The sequence below is a fragment of the Neodiprion virginianus genome, chromosome 6 (genome assembly GCF_021901495.1).
Source record: "Neodiprion virginianus isolate iyNeoVirg1 chromosome 6, iyNeoVirg1.1, whole genome shotgun sequence".
Lineage (NCBI taxonomy): Eukaryota > Metazoa > Arthropoda > Insecta > Hymenoptera > Diprionidae > Neodiprion > Neodiprion virginianus.
The window spans coordinates 8,599,349-8,626,944 of NC_060882.1; the positions used below are offsets into that span (position 1 = coordinate 8,599,349).

The 27,596-nt window shown below is 37.8% G+C and overlaps 3 protein-coding genes across 13 annotated transcripts in view; 2 read left to right on the forward strand and 1 right to left on the reverse strand.

Moving 5' to 3' along the window:
* The first annotated feature begins 1,936 nt into the window (after positions 1 to 1,936).
* Positions 1,937 to 8,763, forward strand: LOC124306939 (nuclear pore complex protein Nup58-like). 7 transcript variants are annotated; one of them, XM_046768124.1, is made up of 8 exons: positions 1,938 to 2,138; positions 2,460 to 2,812; positions 3,116 to 3,326; positions 3,453 to 3,826; positions 3,936 to 4,160; positions 4,707 to 4,791; positions 5,575 to 5,607; positions 7,163 to 7,302. In XM_046768124.1, the coding sequence occupies exons 1-6, from the start codon at positions 2,068 to 2,070 to the stop codon at positions 4,787 to 4,789; spliced, it is 1,317 nt and encodes a 438-aa protein (XP_046624080.1). In that variant the 5' UTR covers positions 1,938 to 2,067; the 3' UTR covers positions 4,790 to 4,791; positions 5,575 to 5,607; positions 7,163 to 7,302. The 7 variants fall into 7 exon arrangements, with proteins under 7 accessions (XP_046624075.1, XP_046624080.1, XP_046624078.1 ...); XM_046768122.1 differs by having other exon boundaries at positions 4,707 to 4,781; XM_046768119.1 differs by lacking the exon at positions 5,575 to 5,607 and having other exon boundaries at positions 1,937 to 2,138; positions 2,460 to 2,791; positions 4,707 to 4,781; positions 7,163 to 8,763.
* LOC124306937 (protein FAM114A2) lies at positions 5,751 to 12,027 on the reverse strand. Of its 3 annotated transcripts, XM_046768116.1 has the most exons (5): positions 11,864 to 12,024; positions 10,452 to 11,730; positions 9,485 to 10,089; positions 9,051 to 9,380; positions 7,626 to 8,959 (listed from the first exon to the last, which is right to left on the reverse strand). In XM_046768116.1, the coding sequence occupies exons 2-5, from the start codon at positions 11,629 to 11,631 to the stop codon at positions 8,885 to 8,887; spliced, it is 2,190 nt and encodes a 729-aa protein (XP_046624072.1). In that variant the 5' UTR covers positions 11,632 to 11,730; positions 11,864 to 12,024; the 3' UTR covers positions 7,626 to 8,884. The 3 variants fall into 3 exon arrangements, with proteins under 3 accessions (XP_046624073.1, XP_046624072.1, XP_046624071.1); XM_046768117.1 differs by lacking the exon at positions 7,626 to 8,959 and adding an exon at positions 5,751 to 7,324 and having other exon boundaries at positions 10,452 to 12,027; XM_046768115.1 differs by having other exon boundaries at positions 10,452 to 12,024.
* A 2,969-nt stretch (positions 12,028 to 14,996) lies between these two features.
* The window catches only part of LOC124306935 (protein kibra), a 61,906-nt gene continuing 49,306 nt past the window's right edge, over positions 14,997 to 27,596 (forward strand). The window contains exons 1-2 of one of the 3 annotated variants that reach the window (XM_046768109.1): positions 14,997 to 15,584; positions 15,666 to 15,806. In XM_046768109.1, the coding sequence (XP_046624065.1) occupies positions 15,679 to 15,806 (128 nt within the window). In that variant the 5' untranslated portion in view covers positions 14,997 to 15,584; positions 15,666 to 15,678. Of the gene's footprint in view, positions 15,807 to 27,596 lie in introns of all 3 variants that reach the window. The other 2 variants (XM_046768108.1, XM_046768110.1) reach the window with 2 other exon arrangements.

The following is a 27,596-nucleotide window of genomic DNA, read 5'->3' on the forward strand; positions in this document are numbered from 1 at the left end:
GCCTGTATACCTATATGTACGAGTGACCGGGACAGGTAATGAAATTCGGGAATATGAATGAGAAATGCCGGGGGAAATGTTTAAGAACGAAGCGAAAATTTGCGGTTCGATAGACTTTGAGGAAGTATAATATATTTTGAAGTAAAAAATATCCATGTGCAAAGAGTTGCGTAATATTAAAATCATAGTCCGGTTGGAATGTATAGAAATTCAATCAACTTCGTTCGACGAAGAACAGAGAGCCGGCAATTTCTTTACAATTTCGTCAGATGTCCAGGAACATATCCTGAAGTTTGCCAAAAAAGTTCGATCCGGATTTTAGCAGCAAATTTTTTTGAAATTTGAACAAGCTGTAAATTGCGGAAGTTATTTATTTAGTTATTTATTTTTGTTTTTGCTGGTTTCAGTGAAAAATGGTTCCTACAAAAGTTTTCCATCGTATTGCCTTTTATAAAATTAGTCCTATACAAAAATAATGAATCATTGTTAGTTTACTTGAAAAATCCTGACAAGCACTGGGATCGGCCGTTTTGTTGATTGCTATTAATTCGGTGAATTTTCAATTCCATATCCCGAAACTCACCCGACGTGTAGAACAATCTTTTCTCGAATTTTTCATCCAAAGTTTACCCGGCTACGCTGCCTAGTTGATCAACAATAAACGGTCCACGTAAATCCGCACTTCTTCGATAACTTTTGTCAGAGTATTTCTACTATGTGGAAAAAAATAGTCGGGATAATTTTCAGTGCTTACTTTCAAAGTGTAACAGAGAAAAAGTAATTTTTGTCAACAAAGAAAGTTTTTTATAGATTTAAAATTCTAGCTCGTAAAAAAGTGTGAGCAATTTCATTCATTTTCAAATTACTCTAGATATTTTTCAAGACTCCGATGACTTTTTCCAAAACGCGTAATTGAAATGAAAAGTTTCAATAAGTTAATTAGAACCCGAGATATGGACATTACCTTTTATTCATTTAATAATTTGCTAATTACTATGTTCGATCGGTTCAAGTTTGAGAATATTTGTCACTTCTTCAGGTATTACAATAAATATTTTTTTAAGTTTCCACAAAATTAATCCCATTGCAAGCAGCAAGTTTTAAAAATTGTCCTAGAAACTAAATTTTGTTTTTGTTACAGCATAGTTTTTTCTCACCAAACCGAAAATTGGTGGGTTCGATTATTTGCTCACTAACTATAGAAAGAGGTTGTTAGTGACATGATAATAGTGGGAAAAGGGTGACGTGACAAATTTCAATTGGTTATCATCAATCATATATTTCATATTTTTTTAAAATGTTATTCGAAGTAGGTAGTAAAGCAATAACAGCTACTTGAATAGCTGCCGATTTGCCAGAACCCGGCACGCGGTATTCAAGTAATATAAATGGATTTTGAAAATGTCCATATAATGAAATGGTACGATTATTTCGAATGAATACTAAACTAAACGAATTCCGTGTTGCTTATTTTAATCACTTCGTGTATAAATATAAGATGGAAATTTTTTTGTAAGCTTCGTATTTGATGGTCCTCAGGGAGCTACGACTCTAGGATCAATTAAAACTTTTTATCTATCCTTCGATCTAAACCGAGGCAAGCTGATTCATTCGAAAATGTTGTTAAGTCTTTAAATTTACCGGTTGTTAGCAACACATAACGAACTTGGAAGCAACAAGTCGAATCATCAAGCTTGTACACATGAGGTAGCATACCAGCACTGGCATTCGTGACTGGGAAACAGCAATCTCAATACATTTTGTCTCGCTCGCTCCGCGCTGTGATTGGCCGAAACAGGGCGCAGAGCCAATCGCAGCGCAGAGCGACAGAGACAGAATTTACTTGTATTGCCTTGACCCCGTGACACGTGCAAGCATTGGGATGCTATCTCCATGCGTATAAGCTCGATGGTTCAAATTGGCGGCAACGAACAGCGACATCGTGCGACACGCGGGCGATCTTAATCCTTGAGAAGTGAAGTTTCAAGCCATGTCTTGATTGTAATGTTTTGCCGAGACGTAGTATAGATATTTTTAAATATTAGATTGAAAACACTCGCAAGAAGCATGTCGAAATTTGGGTTTGGCACTCCTGCTACTGGAACCACGACAACAACCTTTGGATTTGGTAATCAAAAGTAAGTCTTGTCATCTGACAGCGAACACTCCCTCAAACTTGGCGGTAATCATCCTAACCTCAAAACTCTCATTCTCGTGAAAGATGAATAACTTTCGCGGATTGTATTATCTACTTTAATTTTCTTCAATACTTCATTGTGTGTCATAACTTGAATGCAATTAGGAATACGTTACCTACTAGTAATGCTTTCTGAAAACAAGTTCAAGACTAGCAATTACTGATATTCGCAGTCAATACTTGTAACGCAAATTATCGATTCTATTCCCAATTCTATTACCCTCTGAGACAAACGATTAACGTATCTCAATCCTATTTCCAGACCAGCTCCAGCGTTTTCAACAGTCACACCGTCGTTCGCAGCGACGTCAGCTGCAACTGGTGGCTTATCCTTTAGTACAGCCATATCTGGAACATCAACGACTCCGAACTTTGGATTCGGTAGCACAGCCGGTACTTCGACCACTTCGCAAGCCTCAAGGCCTTTCGGCTCTGGAGGAACAGCCATAACAAGTGTATCTTCAGGTTTATTTTCAACTCCGATTGTCTCGGCAGCCCCGACTGGCGGTCTCAGTTTTGGTACACCCGCTGCTACGACAGGACTGAATTTTGGTACTAGTGTCGGCACTCAACCTACCAACACTTTAAACTTTGGTACCACTACAACCACAGGTTGTTAGTATTGTTCTCTTGAGTATTTTTAGATTATAGCAATGTTAGGAAGAACATAAGGGAATGATTCACTGTAATGCTTCCTGCTGATCAAAATTTATCTCCAAATGGCTTATTACCTTACTGAGCTTGGTAGTAGTTCTCATAAGTAGAAACTCTACCAGGCAAGTCAATTTTTCTTCTATAAACTTACTTGCGTTACAAAGTTTCGCTATGCCAAACGTGTAATTTTTTAGAAAAATTCAACCATGCTTTGCAGTACTGAGTCCTGCCTAATATTTTATCGAACGATTTCTTTACTTTCAGCATCTCTTTTTGGTGCTGCACCTGTCGGGGGTTTGTTTGGTGCCAAACCTGTGAATTCAGCCGCCCTAACGGCAACTACTAATATCCAGGGCCTTGGTGGTGTTGATGTTTCTGCTAACAAACTAGGTTTAACTCAAGGAAGTAGTAGCCCAACAGCAGCTAAGGAAAACCTCATACCCAATGAACTTACACAGACTATTGAAAACTTCAAGTAAGTAATCATGGCATAACAATGAAGTTCAATTTCGAAGACGTTTATTAGCATTTTTGTCAAATTGGAGTAATAAAGACTTTTTTTTTATCATCTTTGTAACGTATCACCCTGAATTTTCACCAGAATATTTATCAAGACCCAGAAGTCATTCACTTCGGACATAGCTCGGGGTTCCGTTAGACCTTTAAATCGCTGCGCCGAAGACACAGCGTCGTTGATGGAACTCCTAACAACTCTCGCTGGTTCGGTACAGCGAGATCGTTCCTTGGCAGACAAATTGAAACAGGACACAGCAAAAGCTTTACAAAATGCAGAAATTGCACAACGAACACACGATACACCAGCAGGACTGCAATATGAGAACAATGCGCCATTGCTGTTCTTTATGGAACTTGCCGATACTTTTGAACAGGATTTATTATTGTTCAGATCTCAGATAGAATCCACTGAAAAACATATACATACCATGGTGACACCAAAGACGTTAACTCCACAGGGTGAGTTTACCTTTCTTATTCTCACTTTCATACATCATATTTACAAAGCTCAATTTCTTATACATGTTTTCACATCATCAATCAGACTGACCACATTTTTTGATTCTAGAACTAACAATGGCGATGAGCAAGCTTCACGAATCATTAATAGCAGTCGCGGGAAAGTTGCAAGGTGTACATGCTAAAGTTCAACATCAAAAAGAACAATATCTCAATTTGAGGAAATACGTTTTAAAAGATAGTTCTAACGTATTTGAAGACAGCAAGTTAAACGAAAAAATGAGCAGGATCAGCTCTGGAAAAATCAACAGTGGTCCTACTCCATTTGGTCCAGGTAGGCTAGACAATTCCATAGGCTAATTTGTACGAATGAAGTTTGTCTTCAGGCAATAAAATATATAATAGTAACTAATAATAAAATACATTTGTTGAACCAGCCTTCGAAGTTTACCTCATTGATCTTCTTCCATAACATTTTGAATTATTGTTTGTCAGATAGCTGTTTTAAATGGGTACAGAACTGAAGGGATTATGATAATATTTAATTGTTTATTTTCAATACTTACTAAAGTGATTCCTGTTCACCTTTAACTTACATGTCATTTTAAACCATTCAAATATTCTAGTATACTCTGTACCTGTGAAGATGAAATTTTCGGAATGGCAATCGTGGGTGTTATAAACAGGAACTCTTAATTTGCAAGAATTCTTCCCCGTTGTGAATAAATTATTACTTTCGAGCGATTTTTGAAGATGCATGAGTCTCAACTTCATAAACGATACGTTTTTGAAAACATCGACGTATCTGATTGAGTTGAATTCGTCTCACTTATCCTCGAATGATGATAAATTTGCGATATTGTAAAATTTTTTATTCTAGGAAACAAAAGTTTTTTATCCTCAACAAACCTAAATACCAGCAGACCACCAAACTATGGAACAGCGAACCCTTTAGGTAAATAGTGGTAAGATGAACCTTTAGAGATACTGTGTAATTTATTGGATTTTTTTTTCTATTTTACATTTGTATAAATTTATATCCTCTTCTTCACTTTACTCACGTATTTTTCGATTAGTCACGTATATAAAATATCCCATAAACGTATCCTATATTTAGGTCTTGCAGGGATTTAGTATGAGGTAGAAATGATTACCAATATCAAAAAGTTGACGGAGAATAGATGGATGTAGTAAATTGATGCTATAGCAAACTTTAAATTTTGTTGTAAAAATTAAACTTGTAATCTGCTCGTCTTCTATTTCGTGCCATGATTGCACAACGAAATATATATCGTTGAATGCGCATAAATTAAAATTGCTACGAAATATTGACGCACAAATTTTCTGAAAGCATAGGTATAGTATTAATTTTCCAACGCACCATTTGCCATTCTGCACTGCAAGCTTTCCTCAGATTTTGAACTTTGACACAAATAACAATTATCAAACAAAAAAATAGTCATAAAATTCACCAAGACTTTGTACAATTATTCTTTGCTACCAAAATATGAATTCATATACGTTATTACTGTGCACGTTGCGTTTATATACTGATTTAACAAAACCAGAGCAACTACACAACTCTGCTACATCCGTTTGCTCTATAGCTTCATTAATTTGACTCCTTTGTTTTCGTTACATAGCAGTTATTCATTCAAGTGTGATATCGTTGATTGACAATTTTACACTGTAGCTATCACTAAATATATTTATTATCTGTTTGATTTGTATTTATTTTGCCTTTACAGGAAAAAAGTAGTGGCTGTTTATTAGTATTTGAGGTATAGCATTTGTTTTTTATTTTCATTATTATATAGTGTTTTGTGTTCGGGGAACCTAGAGGGATTTTTCTTCAAGTAGCATAAATTATCATCACTCTTCATTTTAATTACTTATGTTGCTAATATCAAATTTTTTCAAAAGCTTGAATGTAACGGTATTAATTTTTCTATTTGAAGGGACAGTACAGCTTGAATAGCTTTTACCTTACTAAAAACCTTGCATGGAAAATAACTTCATGCTTTAGATGCTACTATTACAGACATTATTGAATAAAAATTGGTCACCTTATTTGTAATTTGTACATCACATTTGATCTGAAACTATATAATGACTGAACACAAATTACAGACAAGATCTGGTAAAGAAACAAAATTATAAATTGGCAAAGGACCTCTATTCAGTTCGTTTCAATGCTTATGTAAATTACATATACACTCGCTTTCGACTCTGTTATTTAAAAAGTAACCAGACACTTATAATCTTATTGACAGTTGCGAATTCCCTTGAATATGACTAGTGACAGTGGAATACTTTCATATGAAACTACCAAATGTGTCAGATTTTTCAAAATAATTTTGAAACATGCACGAGTTTTTCACTTTTTTATTAACGATAATCGCCAGTAAACCACAAACATACTATCTTGCAGTTCACTAGTGGTTATTCTTGCTAAAATCGTTGAAAATTCATATGTCGATCAATAGATTTTTGAGAAATCTAATATTTCGTAGATCTCTCATGAGTTATGAAGGGAAAAAAAACAGCCGATTCACAGACAAAGACGCGGAATGATCGCATCATTTAATATGGGATGACCATGTGACGGAAATGCTTTAGGAATGTCTTTTTGTTTTAATTTGAACAGTAAACCTTCTTGCATCCATTATAAAGAATATGCTTATGATGAACAACATATTGTTGTATTAATTTTTTATTCACTCATTCTTATGCATAGTTATATAACTGTTGTCTTCGCAATGGTGATTAAAAATCAGATTTCATTAATTCCCTATATCAAATTCATCTGAAATTGCTTTGGCTTTAGGTGAACAGGCTTATGCTTGGACAAGAAAAATGCATGATTCTAACAATGTACTGTTAGGATTCTCCCGAGCACACCTAGATATATTTAAATATTACCCATTTGATTTTGTGCTTTGTCAAATTTTTGTTTTGTTTTTTCAACTAAGGGAGTCTTTAATTTTTTTTTAAATCAATATAACCGGATATTTATCTAGGCTGCTTTTCTTTTATGGAACACAAATCAATACAGAAATGTAATAATGCAATGTGCTTCGTAAAAGTAATGTTATGTCGTTTTAAGTAAGGGGGATTGTATTTATTTTAAATCAAGTAATGGGATACCTATGGAGGCTGCCTTTCTTTTATGGAACACAAATCAATACAGAAATGTAATAACGGTTTTAATATATACGCTGACATTTTTTTTCCTATTTTCGGAGAGCTTAAAAGGTAGTTTACTGCCCTCAAGGTGTGTGTAAATTTAATTTTGTAATACTTTCTAGAGGCGATGTAATAATGAAATTGTTTCAGCTTGGGGTAATGCAACGTCATTACAAACAGCCAGTAGTATTTCAGTTGGTGCGTCTGCCAAACCACCAGCAACAGGTTTGAGTTTTAACACACCGTCAAACTTGGCAACTTCCCTATCAGCAACAGACTCCAACTTCAGTTTTCAACTTCAAAAACCACCAACTGGTAACAAGAGACATAAGCATTAAAGTTGATGAAAAAAAAATCTAAGTGTATTTTGGTATTACATTCGTCGCATAAAATCCAGATGAAACGATTGTATACTGGAAAATATTGTTTCATGGATTTTTATCCCGAGAAATTGGATGTAATAAGGGGTATTACAGTATTGGAAGGACCAAACGTGTGCTCGGTATGAGTACCTGTCTAAAAGTCAAAAATATGTAAAATCATGAATCTTAGGGATATCCGAAGAAAAAAAAAAAATCGAAACTAATTTATTTGTCATTTTTTTAGTCGAAAAATCTGTAATTAAATCCCAAACATAATCAAAGTGGACTTACGAAGAAACAAATTCGATACTTTCATATTTACGATTCGAATTGGGCAAATCTATTTTTAATGAGAAGCAAACTCGCATGAATGCCGAGGGTCATAAGGGAATCTGTGAATAACAGTTGTTTTCGTATCTTTTTGTACACTTAATTTTCTTAGAAGACAAAGTCTTATCATGTCAAGAGTTTTGTTTTGCGAGTAATGTAAGTGCGTAATAAGACTTGTTTTAAGCACATTTCATTTGCTGTAAAAAACAAAAAAATCACTGCAAAACATGAAGCGGCTCATTCTTTGTATTCAACACCGCATCATCCATTTGCTAATTTGAAAAATTGACTTTTGGTATTTTATTATCTTTGTTACAACTTGATTATTACTTGATTCATCATACGTGTCCAGATTTTCTATTGCGACATACTGCAGTTATGCTTTACCACACCATATTTCAATAAGCTCTCATGTGACAGAGAAAATGCATAATATCTTCGAGATAAATAGATGCACAGTTTATATCGTCGTATGAAAAGTGAAACAAATTATTAGATAAAGCCAATGAGCGTTGCTCTTTTATCTACAGTTGGTAGATTATACAGTTGTGTAGTTTTATATCCTGTACAATGTAAATCTGTAGCACTAAAATTTGTACATGACGGTATGGGAAACGATTTGTTATAATAAATGAAAAATGTCTTTTTGTAATTACTCTCTTGTTTATTGATTCATCAGTGATAATTTTGTTAACTGTACATAAACAGTGCAAAATGGAGACACTACTTCTGAGGCTGTACCAAATATTATCCAACAAACATGATTTCTAAATATTATACTATTTCATAGACGTTGTTACATTTGTAACGATATAACAGTATCAAAGCTTTTGTAAGTACACCCTCGACATTCTTCTTGTTTTTAATACGAGTTAGTTGAAAGCATACGGATTGAGTGCAGGGAATAATTTGTTATTATCTGGCCTAAACTATTATTCATGATTTTATATAGACTCTTTTACAAAGAAAGCAAAGAAAGTCAAGCTGGGTTACCGTTAAAATACGAAGTAAAAATTATACCTATGTTGAGAAATTTTTTCGTCAAAAATGAGTTAATATGGTACATATCAAAAATCGATAGCCATCCAATAATATAGCTTAATCTTCTATGATTTTTATTAATCTTATAGTAATTTGATTTCATATACCCTATATAAAACATATACAAAAATAGGTGAGACTATGTAGCTCCAACTTGGAGAACTGGAATCAACAATTTGAAGGCATCTTGAATGTATGAGCTTGCATTTGCTGCCTGTGAACAATGATGAAAATTTCCTTAGAAATATGTAAGTACAACTCAAATGCTTATGCAATCGCTTCTACATGCCAATGACATAACATACCTCGAGGAAAATCGTGGTGATATTAGCATTTGTGGCGTCTGGTTTGTCTGAATGTTTAACACGCTCATTCAGCTTGTCTGCAAACAGGTTAGCAATGACTCCAACTTCGCCTGCTAAAATGTTGGTGAGCTGAACCAAAGCGTCGGCTTCGTTTACAGTGCTACGTCTTTCCTTGACAAGAAGTAATTCTGCCGTTTTGTGAAATCTTTCTACAGAAAGTGCTGTGAATTGAGCAAGAGTCGAAATGGCACGTTGAAACACTTCTCTATCAGCAGGCACTGACTCTGTAGAAATCACAGTTGAAAGGTAGGCCCTTGTTTGTTCCCAAGTCTGAAATGTGACCGATTTAAAAAAAAACAGTAATGCACAAATATTGCTGTGTCGAAATTTCAGGATCAAATTTCAATCATTGTGTAACCATTAACTATTCTCACGTCAATAAGTTTATCGTAAGTCATAGTCACTCCAAGGTCTTTACAAGCTCCCTTCAATCTTTCCTGAAGATCAGTCTCGTGTACATCATCTCCGTCGTCGTCTCCCAAATCACACAGTTCCTTTACCTCATCTAAGGTCTCTTGAACAGAGCACAACTCGTCGGCATTTAAATTGATCATGTGCTGCTGTATCTTGATATCACATTGTTTAGACAGCATTTCTAGCGCTTCCAAATGTACAAGTCCCTGATAGTCATCGAAGAGACTTTCAAAGTGTACTTTTCTAGCCAATTGTTTTTCTTCTAAAGTTTTCTCTTCTGTTTCTGCTTTGTCCTTAGCTTCCCTAAGCATTTGTGATAATATAGGCTTGTCACTGTCTTGCGTGAAGAAAGCTCTTTTCTTCTTGAGTCCGGGATCTCCGTCTTGTAATACTTCCATTGTCTTCTTACCAATTGTTTCCAGCGTGTCCAAACCTCCAGCAATTACTTTGTTACTTGTCGATTCGACAAGTTTTGTTATAGAAGAAACACCGGACATCAGATTACCAAAACCAAATGATGATTGAGATTGTGTATCAGACGGCTCTTTTTCCAGTTGACTTCTTTCTGAAACAAACATTTTGCATAAATATCGCGTATGGCAGCTGCAGTTGATCAACATTGGTGAGCCAAACGATACTATCGCCGATTTAGGAAGAGACGCTTTAAATATGAATCACGTGTTCAACTTCTTCCGACACAGTCTCTACACCGACATTAAAATTAAATGAGTCACGTACCAACCAATTTGCCAATTACTTTGTCCTACACAGTGTTTTAAATTATGGGAATCAGCAATTGCATTTTAAGCCCAAGGTTGAGTCCAGTCTGGTAAACACATTCTTGTCATAGCATTGGTGGTGCGTTCAGGTCAACGAATCGCTAACCGATACATGACCTAATCTTAATACCTATATTCAATATCTTACCGTCGGCAACACCTTCGGTCTTGCTACCTTCGGTCTCGCTCTCTTCAGTTTTTGCCAATTCTTCAGGGTCTGGAACACCGATGCTTTCTTCCAGCATCGTCAATCCGTGACTCACATGGTTCGTTAGGCTAGTGACTCCGGCCGACGCCGTGTTTATCAATGAACTGACGCCCCATCCACCCCATCCCCAACCGGCATTTTTGTTCTGTTCTTCGCCAGCTAAGGATAGCTTGTCTAATACAGGGAGAATCTTTTCCTCTGACATTTCATCAGGGATTTCTACATCCTCATCTATATCTCCCCAGCCGTCGGACTTAAACACCTCTTTGAACTTTTTATTCGATTTCAACTCTTCCGGAACCTCAATATTCTCTTCTATCTCTTCATCTGCGCCCTTCGGTTTCGTTGGATCGTCCCAACTGCTGTCCCACTTGGACTTTCTCTGTTCAATGTCGGGTCGGGGTTTTGACAAAATATCATCCAATTCTTCCCAGCATTTTTCGACTATAGGAGACTTTACCGCCCCTTCAACTTTTCTGGGCTTTGCATCTTCTGAGGTGATCTTAGACCCCAGTTTCTTTTCCCCGAGAGACCTAGGCTCCCGTTGCTTTTGCTGTCTCTGCTGTCTCTCTCTTTTCGGTCTGCTGACGGTTTCTGTGACTGGTTTTTCTACCTCATCCTTGCCGCTGGCAGTTGTCGACAACTCAGAAGTGGCTTGACGTTCATCCTTAGTTTTTGGCGGTAGTACAGAACCGCCTGATTTTCCCGTTTCATTCGAAGGCTCTGGCTTCTTCTCATCAGGTACCGACAAATCTTGGGACGTATTCGATTCCGACGACGCTTCTTTCCCAGCTTGCGATACCGCTGGCGGTTGGCTAAGAGCTGGTTTCGGGTCAACGGTGTCATCAGACTTACCCTCGCTCTCTAGGTTCTTCAAGCTGACTTGAATAGAGCTTGGTTTGTGTTTTGGGAAGGTTGGAGAGGCGCGTTTTCTCTTGGTGTCAGATGTGCCCAGGGTTCCGTAGGAGGGGTCAATCTTTGAGGAGGTCCAGTCCGTGTCGTCCGAATCCGAGTCGACGACAGCCCGGGCTCTACGTGGAGAAACGCGCTTAGCTGGCGCCGAAAGGTTGTCCAATTCCTCGTCAGCGCTTTCGAAGTCGTCACTTTCTGACGTTGCCATTTTACTTGCCAGAGATTAATTGAACGCCAGTTCTCGTCTCTCCCTGCTGTTCGTGGCTGATCGACGAAGAGACACGTAGCTAGAGTGACGCTCGTCGTGCTGGGAATAAAAATAAATAACTTCTTCTAAGTACTCCGTTTTAACTTTTGCAGACAATTCAAAGACTCATTAAACGGCTCGACATTTTAATCAAACAGTTCTTTATTATCTTTTTATATTCAACATATCGAACCTGTCTCAGGAATTCTCTTTGTACACATATACGGATCACATATCGTGCCAAAGAGACTGGTCACGTGGCCGCGAAGTCATCCGCTCCTCAAGCATGCGCCTTCGTCATTTTTCTAACCAGGAACGTATCATTGGGGCACCACGGTGGAGGAGCCATTCGATGGAGAGTGCAATTATCTTGATAATATCGATAATGTCTCATCTGTGAATATGAATCATGTTTAAGTTAGCAACGTTATCGTAACGATTCATGCTGAGGAAAAACCGTCATTCCGCCGTATTCGAATTGTCTGAAATTCAGTAAACCGTAATAGAACAAAACACACTCAAATATCGAAATGTCTCGTTACGGTAGCGTTACTAACTTCAACCTCGTGAATATGGCGTAACTTTATTTGGAAACTGCAGCTGGGACTTAATCAAGTAGAACTCCATTTAAAACGATATCCTTGAAAAGTAACAACACACAAAATTCGTAACAACATTTTTTTAAACCATGTTTTTGCTGCCAAAAGTATATTATTTGTCTAATTTTCATTCGCCAAACTTGGTATTTCATTTTTCGATGACTTGAGAGATTAATTGTAAATCAGAAAATTTATATCTCCATTTCTCTGTGCGGAAAGAGAACTGTGATTCATGGAAATGGTATTGTATAGTTTAAAGTTCTGAAATTGGGCTATTGAATAATGATTTTGATATGTTTCTATTGTTTCATAATTATTTCAAGGGAACATACAGCATAGCAGCATTTATTAAAATTCAACCTCGAGTCGAGCCAACCCACGGGCAAAAGTCTACTGTTAATAATTACATTTCGTAGAATTTGACTGAACGTTGTTTGTAATGAATCGATGTATAGGAATAAAAGAAATTTTGGCAAAATACGAGGTATGTCATAACTATAATAGGAACTTACGAAGACGACGCGTTGTTTGCGAAATGTGTTTTCTTCGCCGTTAATCAAGTTGCATTTCAAAATCGTATTTTCTGATTTCAATGCTTATTTAAAATGGAATTTCCCTAAATAAAATCGGAGAAAGTAAAAAGGCTTTTGCGTAGAAGTTGATATGCGACTTAATCTCGGATGAATAAGGTTGATAAAAAATATGCACAGAATCGTTATATTTTCTGTAATTGGGTTTAGTTTACAATGTTTTCGATACGGATCAAATTCAAAAAAATTTCGACCAGATATTAAATCATTGCGATGTTGGATCCATCGAACGACTATTTGTAGTGATCTACTGTAATGATTTCATAAACTCCTATAAATCTAAAATTTTTCTATCCGCAATATCACCAGGGATTAACATACAGGATCAAAAATCGGGACACTACATGTTAGACACTGTGTATGTAGAACCGGGATCTGTATTCTATAGATATAGCAACACTACACATGCAATATTCATTTGAGAAATATCTTTCCCAAGACTGCCTCTAGGCGCGTGGCCCTTGGCCGTGGATCCGTCAGGCTTCACACTTTCTGCGTGGTTCGTATGCTCAACCATTTTATATGCGCTCACCTTCATATTGCATGTGAATGAAATGAGTTATGTGTTGTACAGGACGAAACGACAAGGTGAATTTAATTTACGCGCGGCTTCTATTGGACAGCAAAATCATGTGATCACGGTCGAACAATTTCGTAGAAAATCAATCAACTCGAGAATTTCAGCCTTTTCTTTGGCTTTCGTACAGCATAATTAATGTCCTCGTATACGCAAGAATGTTTTATCTACAGGCACCCGAATGCTCGCCCTCGTTTCAAATATCGAGGATCCTGCACGGTGCATTTGAATTTGTGCATATATTCACGAATCGTCAACAGGTGCTGCAGACCATCTGGAATTGCATCTCAGGACAGAATATAGCAAACTGACTCATCGACCGATTGCCGACTAAGATTCCGTCTTAAAAATTATCCACAGAATCAAAAATACCCAAGGCAATGAATACGAGTATTTGAACGTGGGAAGAGATAATTCCTTGTATATATTCGTCGATGAAACTTGAATTCCGTATTAAATTATACACGGAGGCGAAATGAGTTGGAATAAAGTACAGATGAAAAAAAAAAATGAATAAATAAAAATAAAAATAAAAAAACGGCGGACACACGTCGCTGTGATGACGGCGTCAGCTAGTAATAGCGGGCGGGTTTTATTCGTCCCTGCGTAAGACAGCAGCGAGCGAGGGGTATAAAAATGAGAAAAAACGAAGAAAACAAACGTAGAACGAAGGAAAAAAAAAATAACGAAAAAAAACGACAAACGTGTTAGCATTCCTCGGCAGGTTGTAGAATCGGCGCGCAGAGGGCGCAGCGATCGTCGTGTGACGGAACAATTCCGAGGCATGTGTGGCGTATTTGGCTTCTCAGCCGCGTAGTAGGGTGAGAGTTGCGCCGAGAGTTGCACCTGTCATGAAATTCTCTTATCGTACGGTGGCGCCGTACAAATCGTATCTGAAAATATTCGAATTTCTCGCGTAAAGGGCAACGCCGGTGTTCGGCTTTCTCCGCTGAGATTCGTGCGCAGCGGTCAGAGACACGAGAACGCATCGCGTGGTGGGGACGGATTCCAAAGCGCGGAGAGCGGCCGCATGAGCCGAAGGTATCAGGCATGTCTCAAACTCCGAACATGCTCCTAGGTAGCAAGAGCTAAGAGATAGCAAGACCGGGTACATCTTGCTTTTAAGCCGGTACTCACTTTTTTTCACCTCCTATTATCGAAACTAACGTTCGGCGATTGTTTCCTTCTGTTATCAATATCAAACTCCTATCGTCGAATCGGTTGTTTGTTTGTTGTTTTTTTTTTGTTTTTTTTTTGGGTTTTTCGCTCTATTCAAAGCGTTTCGCACTTGGACCGATATCAAGTTACACACGATCCTTACATGTTTAAAACCAAACTATTGTCACCCCGTCAACGATCAATCTTCTACGTCATGGAGGGAGGCAGGGAATCGACGGGGATTAAAATCGTAATTACGACCACAGAGTAAAGAGGTTTTTATCCGTTCTATTCTAAACAGTATTACGAAGCATGTGCATAATAAAATCGCCGAGATAGGGTGGAAAGATCGTCGGAAAGATTCCTCGTGTTTTCGACGGTGGGGGGGTGGGGGGGAGGGGGGCGGGGGGTTGAACGTTCGACACATTCGATATTGATGATAATAACATAAACAAACGAATAAAGAAAGAGAGTAACGAAGAAAAATACTAGTGTCGGAAAGTGTTGGGTGAAGTTGTTCGTTTGAATTTAAAAAAAAAATGCATAAATAAGAAAGCAAAAAAAAAAGTGACAGTGCCGAATAGTGTTGAATACGGAGTGTGTGCAGTGGTGGCCTTTTACCGGTATACTTAAACGCGTATAGTATAATAAAAAGCAAAAACAAGTTTACTTCTTTCAAATAGAAACGTACTAGCGGTGAAATTTTTTTTACAGCAATAACTGAGAAAGCTAGAGCAAGACAGAGATAGAGAGGGAGATGCTTAGGAGTGATGATCAGACGAAGGGTGAACCTAATCGTTGAACGCATAACCGAGCGGGTAATGCTGAGCGAATGAATAAATAAAGAGTTTCGATACCGGGGGTCGTCTCGACGAGGAGGAGGACGACGACTACTATGTCAATACTCGCATACCGTTCGCGAGGCGTCTGAACGGTGCCGGGATTGGTCGTTCGGGGCGGCGTGACGTCACTCCCGCTCATGATAATGAGGTATTCAAGATGGCGGCGGGCGAGTAGCTAGTGTTTTACGTGTGTGTGATACCAGTTGGTGATACCTTTGGATGGATTTAGAGCTAAGTGAAATATGCCAAGGAGAAGAAATGGGGAGATACCGCTTCCGGACGGCTGGGATGTCGCCAGAGACTTCGACGGGAAGGTATATTTCATCGATCATAACACGAGGAAGACGACTTGGATCGACCCGAGAGACAGGTACGTTCGTTTGTGTATATTACCTACCATGCAGCAGCCCGCCTCGCGTTTTTTCCTCTTTTCATTCCTCTTCCCTCCTCCCTCCCTCTCTCTCTCTCTCCCCTTTCGTTTCTCTTTCGTCCATTTATCCATCCATCTATCTATCCGTACATCCGTCCGTCTATCTATCACAAAAACAACGACGAATCGGCCTCCGCGTGTCCGACTATCTTCTTCCTACTTCTGCTGCTACTTTTGCCGCCGCGCCGCTTGTCGGCGATGCTGATGTTCTCCTTGTCGCTTCTCGGCTTCGTCGTCGTCGTCGTTCCGAGGCGTGCGTCTTTGCTTGTGTTGGTTGCGTACGTTACCTCGCTCCGCTCCGTTCACACACGCGCGCCGCGCCCGCATTCCATGCAACAGGGCCGCACTTACAACGCCCGATTGTAACGCGGCGAATCCGAATGAAGTATCCTCTTCTCGTTCTTTCCCCGTTCTTTCTCTCGTCTATTGCCGTTTCGATTCTATGCACGATTTTCGACATTATTAGCAGCGCCTCGATTTAATTGCACTCCTCTTTTCAATGTTCTGATACACGCTAATTACACGTCACTGTAGGACTTGTATAACGTTCGAATGGCTGCTCGATTTCGATCCATTCGAATCTTGGCACGGTGAGAAATTTTTATTTCTTTCCTTCTTTTTTACTTTATTTATTTTATTTTATTTTATTTTTATTTTTTTTTTGTAAAGTTGATCAATTTCTACATTAATCTTGACAACTAATATGTCTCACGTATACGCGTGTACGTAACGTTGGGAACTGGTGTTGTAAATTTTACTAGACGGATTTTTCCTCGTTTCGCATCTTTTCATCATCTTTCCTTCTACTTCTCTATCTTTATCTCTATCTCTATCTCTCTCTCTCTCTCTCCACTTGACGTTCAAGGCCACGTGGTTTCACTCCGCATGCCGCGCCGTTTACAGCTGTTCCCCGAAATTTTTCGACCGTAGATCATACTTAAATCATACTGTAACAGCATGGATGTATGTACAGATTTTAATTCTAAACCGAACTTCGCCTTGACTCGAATACATCCGGCAATGAGTCGAGAAAAACATTCGAATTATATCAACGAGGCTCGAATTGAATGATACGAAATTCTCGCTTTTTCGTTGCAATACGATATTTTACATATGTATCGTATCGACGATGCCGAAGGGCAAACCTAAACGAATCTGAAGTTAGTAAAGTCAACGTATAAAGAAACATAAGAGAAAAAACTTGTTATTGTGCAATTTTAGGACGACTCTCGAGGAGTTGGCTTTACAAAACGTGAGCATGTTTCGTTCTTTTATGGTTTACTAAATTTCGGACAATCCCAAAGTGGCGAAGTAGCGATTTTTTTCTGAACACGCATCGTTGCAGTAACGTTACTAGTAATTGCGTACGGAACAACGCGGATCGTTGAGTGCAGAATTATCAGATCTTGATGGTTGACATGATTAGATCGATCGTTCGTATTGCATTACACACCTATGTAACAAGCGTGTGGATTATTAAAGGACGATTTACAATTAGACGTCAACGATGGAGAAATCTTATTGTCAAGCTCTGAGCTTATAATATGCAGATAGCTCTGTCTATGCAAATTCTTGTATAGAGGTTATGTATACACATATACATCATATATTGGATGCATTCTTAAATAACCCTCTGCTTCTGCCGCTTCTGCTGATGTAGATTAAAGTTGTTCTCGAGATTGGCGTGTCGCAGTTTGAAGTGATGATCGTGTACAATTATTCTGAGGACAGATCAAGACAAATGTGCTGCGCACGAGATCCCCCGACTTTACGTCTGCGTAGTAAATTATTCTACCTATAGACGTTATAATTAAAACAAAAAATTTGCCTTGGACAAATGTCACCGCGGCTTTTCAACAACTGTGACACGTTTTTTATTCCTGTATTAAGCGCATTTTTAAATTATAATATTGGAAAACGCGTTCGCTTTTAATAAAAAATACAAGAAATAACGAATTTTATTTTTTATTCGATCGTTATTTAACTCTAGACAAATTTCAAGTATTTTTCAATATTTCTTTGTGCAATACATGCTATACGGTATTATTATATGTATAAAAATGAATCGCCATAATTTTTGTACATCATTACACATACGATCCTCTGTGTAATTAATATTTTCAATAATTTGTATTGCAAAAAAATTTTGTACAATCATTTTTCTCGTCTTCTCTGTATATTTATGCGCGTACCGTTTATTATTCAACGTTCTTTTTATTTCGTTCAATTTCATTACCCGCGTATACACGATGCATGTATAATTCATTTCGGAAGAAAGAAATTAGCCGGTTAGCTAGACACGACGGTATATTAATAACGTACTACATTATAATTAAAATCCCTACTCCAGCTCAAAGAAGAATATTATATTCCCGTATACCTCTCGAAGCTATCGTGTATGTACCTGCGTTGCCGAGGCATCCGTGTACCTGTAACATTACACGCGAGTCACACCCACATACAGAAACATATAAATATGCATGTTTCGATACACGTGTAACAAGTATTTATACTATACGTATTGTACATACATGTATACAATACATAAAAATCGTGCGAAGTAAGAAGAAGCAAAGCGCCTTGCAAATACCTGCATTTACCGCGGCGACGAGACGAGGCTCGCTTGCACGATATGCACATAATACCCTAACACACGAGAGATTCCTCTTACGTCATTTACACACACGCAAAGGCCGGTAAGACACCGGGTATATATACTGTATGAGAGAAATAGAGACAGAGAAAGAGGAAAAGAGGCAAGAGGGGAAAAAAAGGGAAGAGAATAATTATTTAATGCACAAAATGAATTTAATAATTTCGTCAATTTTTGTTTATTAATTCATTTCTAGTTTGATTATCGATATCCCACTTTGAAAATTGCATTTGTTGGGTCAAATTTTCTCATTTTTTTGGAAAAAAATATTGCACAAAGTTTCAAAATCTGAGCAACGACAAAAAAAAAAACAAAAAAAACCACAAACAGTATTTTAATTTTCAAGCTCGTTTTAAGACGTTTATCGATAAGGACTTTCAGCTCAAAATATTGCGAGAAGTTTCGAGTTTTCTCATACACACGCGCGCACACGCACATGTGTGTACCACGCATACGGGATACGCGACGCGTCTTTTAACCTTCGAATCGCGTTGCGTGCACTTCTGCACCGATATCTACCTGCAGAACCGCCACCATTTGGCATTTGCATTGGCGGAAATTTGACCTCAATTTCTCGAACTACCGACCTGCATCTCAGTATAATACCGGCCTCCCACATGCATCGTATGTCTATTATTTATAGTGCATCGTATAATTATGCACCTCGCGACGTATAGATGTGCCATAGAATTTATCGGAATTGATTTTAAATAAATAAATAGAAATCTCTCGAGAAGTACAGGTTTCTATTTTAAACCTAAGCGCGCTCTCGCAAGGTCTGTGAAATTTACGATTTAAAATGTACACGTTTTTACTACTCAATTTTCAGCCTACGGATATTTGATCGTGGGATTATTAACTGTTTGCTAAAAATTTACAAGTGTCAGAAATCGATCAGCATTGATCCTAGTATTTGATCAAAAGATGAGCATCGTCGATTTTCGATTGATATCAGAGAAAAAATACAAAAATCGAATTCTAATCGGGTACTTACAGCAGCTAACGTATAATGCTCCGTAGACGATGCTGCTGATATGTTTATTCAATATTACAAATCAATGCTTACTGATTTCTCACAGTAATTAGCGAGTTTTTTTTTTTTTTCAACCGATTAATTCGGCGACGACATTTTTACAGAAATTGTCGTAAAAAACTTGCGCATTTTAAATGGAAAAATTCACAGCCCTTGTCTGAAGGTTTAGGGTTGATATAGAGTTCTGTGTTTTGAAGGAGATTTTTATTTATTTGTTTATTTATTTATTTATTTATTTATTTATTTGTAAGCAATTTGAGGGGCAGCCAAGTTAATATTCGAAAAAGTCGAAAATAAAAACTATCCTGATGTATATCGTATAATGGAATAATAGATATTTTAAACGAGAGACGAGGAGTAAGTCTGTTGGCCAAAATAGTTGTTCGAAAGTCTTGCAGAATTAGACAAACCTCTTAACGGATTTTCTTTCTCTCTCTCTCTCTCCCTCGTCTTCTTCTTCTTCTTTTTCGTCTTCTCTCTCAGCGCCGATCTTGGCACCCCGCGGAACGTCTTTTGTTGCCCAATTTGTAACCTGTCACTTGTACTTGCACAGGCGGCCAAGCCGAATTTATCATCGAGCCGAATAAGAATTAGAAATAAGGAAGTAAGGAAATACGGTATACATAATTTGCAAACGCAACATAAGGTTCAGATTTTAAAAAGTCACCGACTCCTTCGATGCCATTCTTAAAAATTGCGTAGTAATGGTTTTTTCACCGACGTTTCGCTGCCGTAACGCTACCGACTTTTAGCCTCGTCTGTATATCTATGCGTTGCCGTGTTTATTCGCATCGGAAGATTTTTATGGAACATTATATTTATTCTCTCGACAGGATTATTACCCGGCTTTTTGCCACATTTATTATTTTCCTCGCTAAATATTTCTTTAGTATCTACATACAGGTACGTGTAATACGTATATTACATGTTATAAAAGCAACAAATTATCATCATCTCTAGAGTATAATAATGGCACTCGGACAGCGTAGTTTACTCAACGAGTGGGTGTAAAAAATTTCCGAAAAACCGAAAATCAGAAAGACCACACTGAGAAGAATATCATTTGTTACAGTAACTAGAAAAATTGAGTAAAACAGGTATCGTTAAAAAACTGTTCGAATATCGTTGGAATAACGAAAAACGAGGTACGCGTAACCATTTTGCGCTATCGTCGATCCTTTTTTGGTAATTGCAACGCAAAATCAGTTTGTGAGGTTTACTCTAGTTTTTTAGTTAAATAAGGCTTTAACGTCGATTTATTCTTGCGCAAGCATTAAATTTTCGCAACTGTTGCAAGAAGGTATAGTAACAGTGATCGTAATGAGAAAGAACAGTAACGGATACCAGACTTTCCGGTAACAGATAGAAAACTAATCATCATTTTCAACCTAGAGCTATATTTTTCGATTGTGATAAAAAATGAAAATAGTCAAGGACCGAGCGGTAACCGGAACTAAAAATTTCTCTCAGTGCAGGATTCCGAACGTACAAATATCGAAAATCCAAAACGAAGAAAGATCAAACGTATCGACATTTCACCAAACCAGAAATGTAGAGAACTGAAAATCTTGGATCACTCGGAATTTCGTTGTTTCGGATTTTTTTATTTTCTCATTTCACACTTTCGGAGCTTTGACCTGTCGGAGTTACGCCCTTTCGAAACTTTGACGTTTCGTCCAAAGTTTGATTTCCTTACTTTAAGTTTCGCGACAAAATAATGCGTAATCAATCGCTTTTGGATCTTTTTAAAATCGTAATTTCAACCCCGCTCCAATCCTATGTACGCAAGTGTACCGTATGTCCGTCGTCTAATCGTAATGCAGGCGCGGCCAACGTGTCGGCATATTGCACACATGCCACCGCATACCTCAACATATTTATACTTGCTCTATATAGACGGACGGATTCCTTCAGCTCGCTCGACTCGAATGAATCGCTTTTCGACCTCAGCTTTATGCCTATAACTCTACGGATGCCTGTGCACACGTCGATTGTAACGTTGCAGGCAAACGAAAACGCAAACGCGACGCGTTTCGCTGCAATGCGATCGTTGAAAAATTCCCGCTAGAAGAATGTCGGAGCGTGATCTTCGTTATACGTTTATTACATTTATGTTAAATATTCCGCGTACTTCGAACAGCACGGAATAACATTTTGCTCGTTCTTATATTTTTTTAACATTTTCATTCTTCGTTTCGGTTTCCCGTTCGTATTTAACACCTTTTATTAAGTCTGATTTCGCGATATTGGTAACGTAATTAATCAAACTTTACGGTCATAATTTCACCTGCGCGATTATTCATGGTATATAATTGCGTATAATAGGCATACAGACGAATTTAATCGAGTGAAAATGTTTTTATCATCGTTCGTCGCAGTGAGAACAATTAATTGTTTATGTACGTACGAATGCGTGGGAAATTAAAAAATATAGGAGCAATCCAGTAACCGATGAAAAATTTTGGCGTTAAAATTCTACTGCAGAGATGCAGTTTCGATCGCTAAGCAAACGAGCCAATTCCACAGCACCATTATTCTCAGTGCTTCCACGTAACCGTTCGATTCTTACACAACGCGCTTATGTATTCTCTTAATAAACAGATAAGATGAGTTACGGTTAGACGGACGACGTTTTTATTCAATTTAATTTCTGCAACAACGTCTTGACGGAATTAACGTTCTTTTGCAACATGTAACCGAGAAGGAAACAAATGTACCATGTACAGAGAAAAAAGAAGGTATAAGAAGTACATTTCAAGGAGGTGAAAAGAAGAAATGGGTATCATTACCGCTTTTACACTTTTTTTTTGGGGGGGAAACTGATCGAAACTTTCTTTCACATTCGTTGTTTCTTGTACGTATAAAAAGGAACGGAAAAGTTTATCGTTAGGCAATATTGTTATATGTATAGCTGGAAACAGGAAAGTCCGGAAAAGTTAGGGAAGTTTTCTTGTACTCGGGGGTTTTCTTAACCGTTGAAAATGGAAAAGATACCGAAAGTATATCGACTCGATCAGCATGAACGCTTATTTTTTCCATTTGTTTTTGCACACGTAATATATCGCTCTTATTCTGAGTAAGAAAATTCCTTAAAAATATGTTTTACAAATTCTTCACCGATTGACAGACTTGTTCTAGAAGGAAAACGTAATTGAACGTCAATATCTGGAAGTTGGAAGAATTATTAACATTTCTTCGCGGAATACAGACAAGACATTTGATTAATACGTATGTAAATTTTCATGATATATAATTTTAAAAAGAATTTTACGAACAAAAATTTCACCCTACTTCTTTATTGTTACATACGTTGCGTAAATGACGATGAACGTTATATATTCTCGTACAATAACGATTGATACAGAAAAATTTGGAATATACTACTTCGGCGGCGCGGTTTAAAATAAGTAGCCTCAAATTAATGAAGGAAAGCCAAAGAAGCGGAGAAAGAAGACGGCGAAAAATTGATTGGAAAAGAAAAAAATGTACCCATGTCGGATCTAAGATTGAGAGAAGAAGGAAGACGAGGAAAAAGAGAAAAGGAGATAAAGATGTGATAAAGAGAGAAAGAAGCGGGTATAGCTTCTCGTGTCTTTACGGGGATCCAGGGATTTTTGTTTATATTCTTTGATCTTCTTTCACTACGTTCAGGGGTTCGGGGGGCCCGTCCAGGTTGGTTCGTTGGTTGGTTGGTTGGTTGGAAACAGTTGATGTGTCCGCCGATCCCTGCGAGAGGAGACCCAGGCCTGGAATGTCGGGTTTTACGGGGGAAACAAGACGCATTCGATTCATTCCCCCTCTCCTGCTACGTATCCTCGGGACACCGCGGTGTCTCTTCGGTAGAAAGCTCCTCCGGGAGGGATGCGATTGCCGAGAAGAAGAGAAGAGAAAGAAGAAGAAAAAGAAAAGGACGATCGCCAAGGCGAAGACGAAGACGAAGAAGATGAATTCTAATAATAGATTCGGCCGCCAGATGGTGCGTCGTGACGGTCCGTCCGCTCGATGCCTCGTTCGAGATGCGCGTATTTCTCCTTTCTCTCTCTCTCTCTCTCTCTCTCTCTTTTCTCTTTTTCTTCCCTCTTCACTCTTTCTCTTTCTCTCTCTCTCTCCCCCTGCAACGCGGAGGCATACGGTACCGAAATGCCGGAGAATAAGCCCACGGGGCCAACCAACCAACTGCCGGCTTCGTCGCTCTCTCGCTTACCGTACGTAACGTATAATATTAACGCGTCAGTGTGGGTGCCCAGAATCTAAAAATAACCGGACGTTTAATATATTCTCGAAGAAGAAGAAGAAGAAGAAGAAGAAGAAGAAGAAGAAGAAGAAGGAGGAGGAGGAACGAAGACGAGTGACTCTCTTTCCTCCTTTCCTCCTTTCCTCCTTTCCTCCTTTCCTCTCTCGTCTACTCTTGTCAGTGGTCGAAGGGGCCCCGCGTTTCAGACAAGATAAGATTCTTCGATGTCAGTAAATTACTCCGCAAGCACATACCGTAGCTTTCGATGAACACGAACTCCGCGCACATGTGTATCTGGATATGCTGTGTATATATATATTATACATGCACGCATACATGTATTATAATTATCGACATGCGGAGAAAGAAGAATTTCGTTATACGTTACATATATGTACACCTTATAATGTATCGTGTATTCTTCTTCGTCTTGCTGCAACTCTCGCGTGAAAAACTCTGCACATATATATATATACAATTTATTTCATGACGAGTACTACCATGTGTGTTTCTCAGCGTAAAGTGTGTACGATGTATCCCCGTTGCTACGGCATATTATGTACATAATGTTGCATCGGATGTTTAACTCGGTCTTGAATTATTGTTCGTTACTGAACGTAAGTTGTATTTTTTATTTATTTTTTTTTTATTTTTGTTTGATTTTAACGTACGTACGTTTACTACCATATTAATAATATTCATATTTATTCATTTATTTTTCCAAATCAATTTGTCGACGTTCGAAAAAACCGAGTGAATCTTTTTTTTTTTTTTTTAATTTCTTTTAATTTTTTTCATTTATTTATTTATTTTAAACGATTTTTATTCGACATCGCTAAGGACGCGAATGTGCGGAATTAAACGAACTTATTTACTTGATTTGGAAATTTGAGGCGACAGGTTTTCACGTATTCAAGTTCAGAGAATTAACATCTCGATAATGGGGACGATCATACTTCTTCTTTTCAGTACACTTTCTTTTGACCTTTGGTTCTGGAATCGTTTCATCTTTGAAAATTGATAAAAAAAAAAAATTATATTTACCCAACTCGGTATTTTTACATTTATTTTTCAGACAATTTTCGCAATCCGCCTATTATGCCGGAATTCGTAAATTATAAACAAACGCGGGAGGCTCCTCGCAGTTTTTTTTTTTTTTTATATCTTTCTGTCTTTGAAATTCGTCCGTATACATAATAAACAATGTACATTCATCCGTGTAACGCACTGCAGAGTTGCACACATACAGGGTTGTACATAAGCAAGGGTGGGTGGGTGGTTAGGTGAATGGATATACCATACATTATAGGTGTATGGGTAGCTGATTTTTCTAAACACAGATGGCTCGCAGATGCCATCGCTGCATCTCGACCGCGCGTTTATTATTCGAGCACCTTACACACCGGGGGCGTCCATTAATCACGTGAGACTCACAACAGGAGGGGGGGTTGCTTGAAAAAATCGCGATCTTTCGTATTACTTGCATTATTATTTTGTTTTTTTCTTTACGCATCTCTTCTCAATAAATACCGAATCGATTTGTGTTAAATTATAATTTTGGTATCAATAAAGTTTGTTATTTTTGATCGGTAAATTATGAACAGAGTATACGTTTACGAATTTGCGGTATTAGTAAGAAAAAAAATGTACGTAACGACGAGCAGGGGGATAATGGGTCAGCCAAAACTTCACGGTCGGTCACGAGGGGGAGGGTGGTTGGAAACGAGTTGAAAACGTATCACGTGATTAATTGACGCCACCAATGACAATGAATCTTGATTGCAATCATCAGAGGCGCAAAGATTCATTTCCAAATTAATATTCATCCTATCGTCACTCGCATGATTTGACCTGAGGAATATTGTACATGTAATAAACCTGCGTCTATATGTCTAGTACGATATTATTTATTACATGTATATTGAATTGAACAGTGTAAAGACGGTAATACGTGAAAAGAATGTAAATAAAAAAAAATAATTTTTTTTTTGTAATAAACTAATAAACTACAATCCGAATAGATCGAACCTAGTAGATTCTTTTTTTTTGGAATATAATTGGCCCCTATTCAATGTTACTGCGTTTTTTCGTTTCTCTTCACTATCGAGCGTGAATTCGACATGACCAATTTCTTGTTACGATAATGATTAGATTTACGTACAAATTTGACTTATTTTTGTCAACATCTTTGTATACGCAATAAATATAACGTAGATACGAGTGATTTAGTAGAAAAAGTTGAAAGCGATCCGGATAAACGCATATTCATATACCGGAATATAATCTATAGGTATATACATACATACATACATACATACATACATATATATATATATATAGTGGGGGGTGTAATACGTCGACTGCAGGAGACAAGGCGAGGCTCTACTACATTAGGGTATTAAAAAGTCGTAAAGGCTACGCAAGCACGCCGGCATGTACATACACACATTCCTATATACGAACGTTGCGCGCTACTTGCATATACAAATGGTTATATGTATATATTAGACATATACCTACGTGAACTTGTACACTGGCATAATAGCTACATAGTATGAGTACAGAGAAAAAGCGAGAAATAGAGAGAGAGAGAGAGAGAGAGAGAGAGAGAGAAACGGAGTGAATCGTGCCGAATATATGTGTAGAGGAAAGAGAAGTCCCTGACACAAATTGCGTAGCCCCGCCACAAAACATTCAGGAATGTATCCCCAAACTTGGAAATTTGATACATTCTCACGGCATGACTACGGCCATCAGATATCGTCACGTGTAGTGCGTACTGTTTCGTGTTATAAAATGCGTGTCCGCCATGCGTCTGTATGCCGAACGTGCTTGAGAGAAGCATCGTTTGCATTTCGATGGAAAAGAAATTGAAAAAAAATTATGCGGTTATTGTCGACAATTCAATTATTAACGGGGATGAAAATTTACGAAATAAAAGAAAAGAGATCGAAGCAGTATAATGTAAAATATAAAATCTGTAATTAGCGAGAATTGTATTCGGGAAAACAAATAACGCTACATTTAAATATTGTTTGACTGTTTGGTTTTGATTTTTTATCTTTCGCATTGTTTATCTTTTCAAATTCTTTCGCCAATTTTATTGTCTTCTCGTTCTTATCGCATAGAATTTTTCAACAACGCTTCGTTCAAATATCAACAAATCGAGGTACAACGTAAGAACTTATTCAACGTATTACACGCACGTTAATACCCGCTGGATACCCATTACTTGCCCTTGGCTCCTCGGCAAGACCGCGCGTTTTGCGTTATACATGGGTGTATACGTACAGTAATATACCTGATAATGCACATACATGTATCTAAATTGGCGAAGACGACGACGCCCACGTGGAGAATGTTCGCGTTTATAACAGGTACTGCACGATAAGTAACGTATATATACATATATATATACATATATAATTTATACCTAGAGACAGTAGACATATGCATACATCTGTAATGTACATATACGTATAACGTATGATGTATAATGTATATAAAAGCTCGTGTCTACGTTACGCGTGTGTGAAATACGTACATGGATATATTTGTACTTTTATTCTCACTCTTGCTTCTTTTTTATTATTCTTTTACTTCACTTGCTCGACAGTGCGCGTGTGGTAGAAATTTCTACGTACACAAGCATAAGTATATGCATAAGTGTATACCTATACGGTAGATGTCTGTATACGTATAACAGCGATGCCCCGTAATGAAAAAATCCAACCCATGTACGTCTACCTGTTTCTTCTGTGCACGCACACGCATATCTATTTACGCATATTCTACGCTGCTATAGTGATC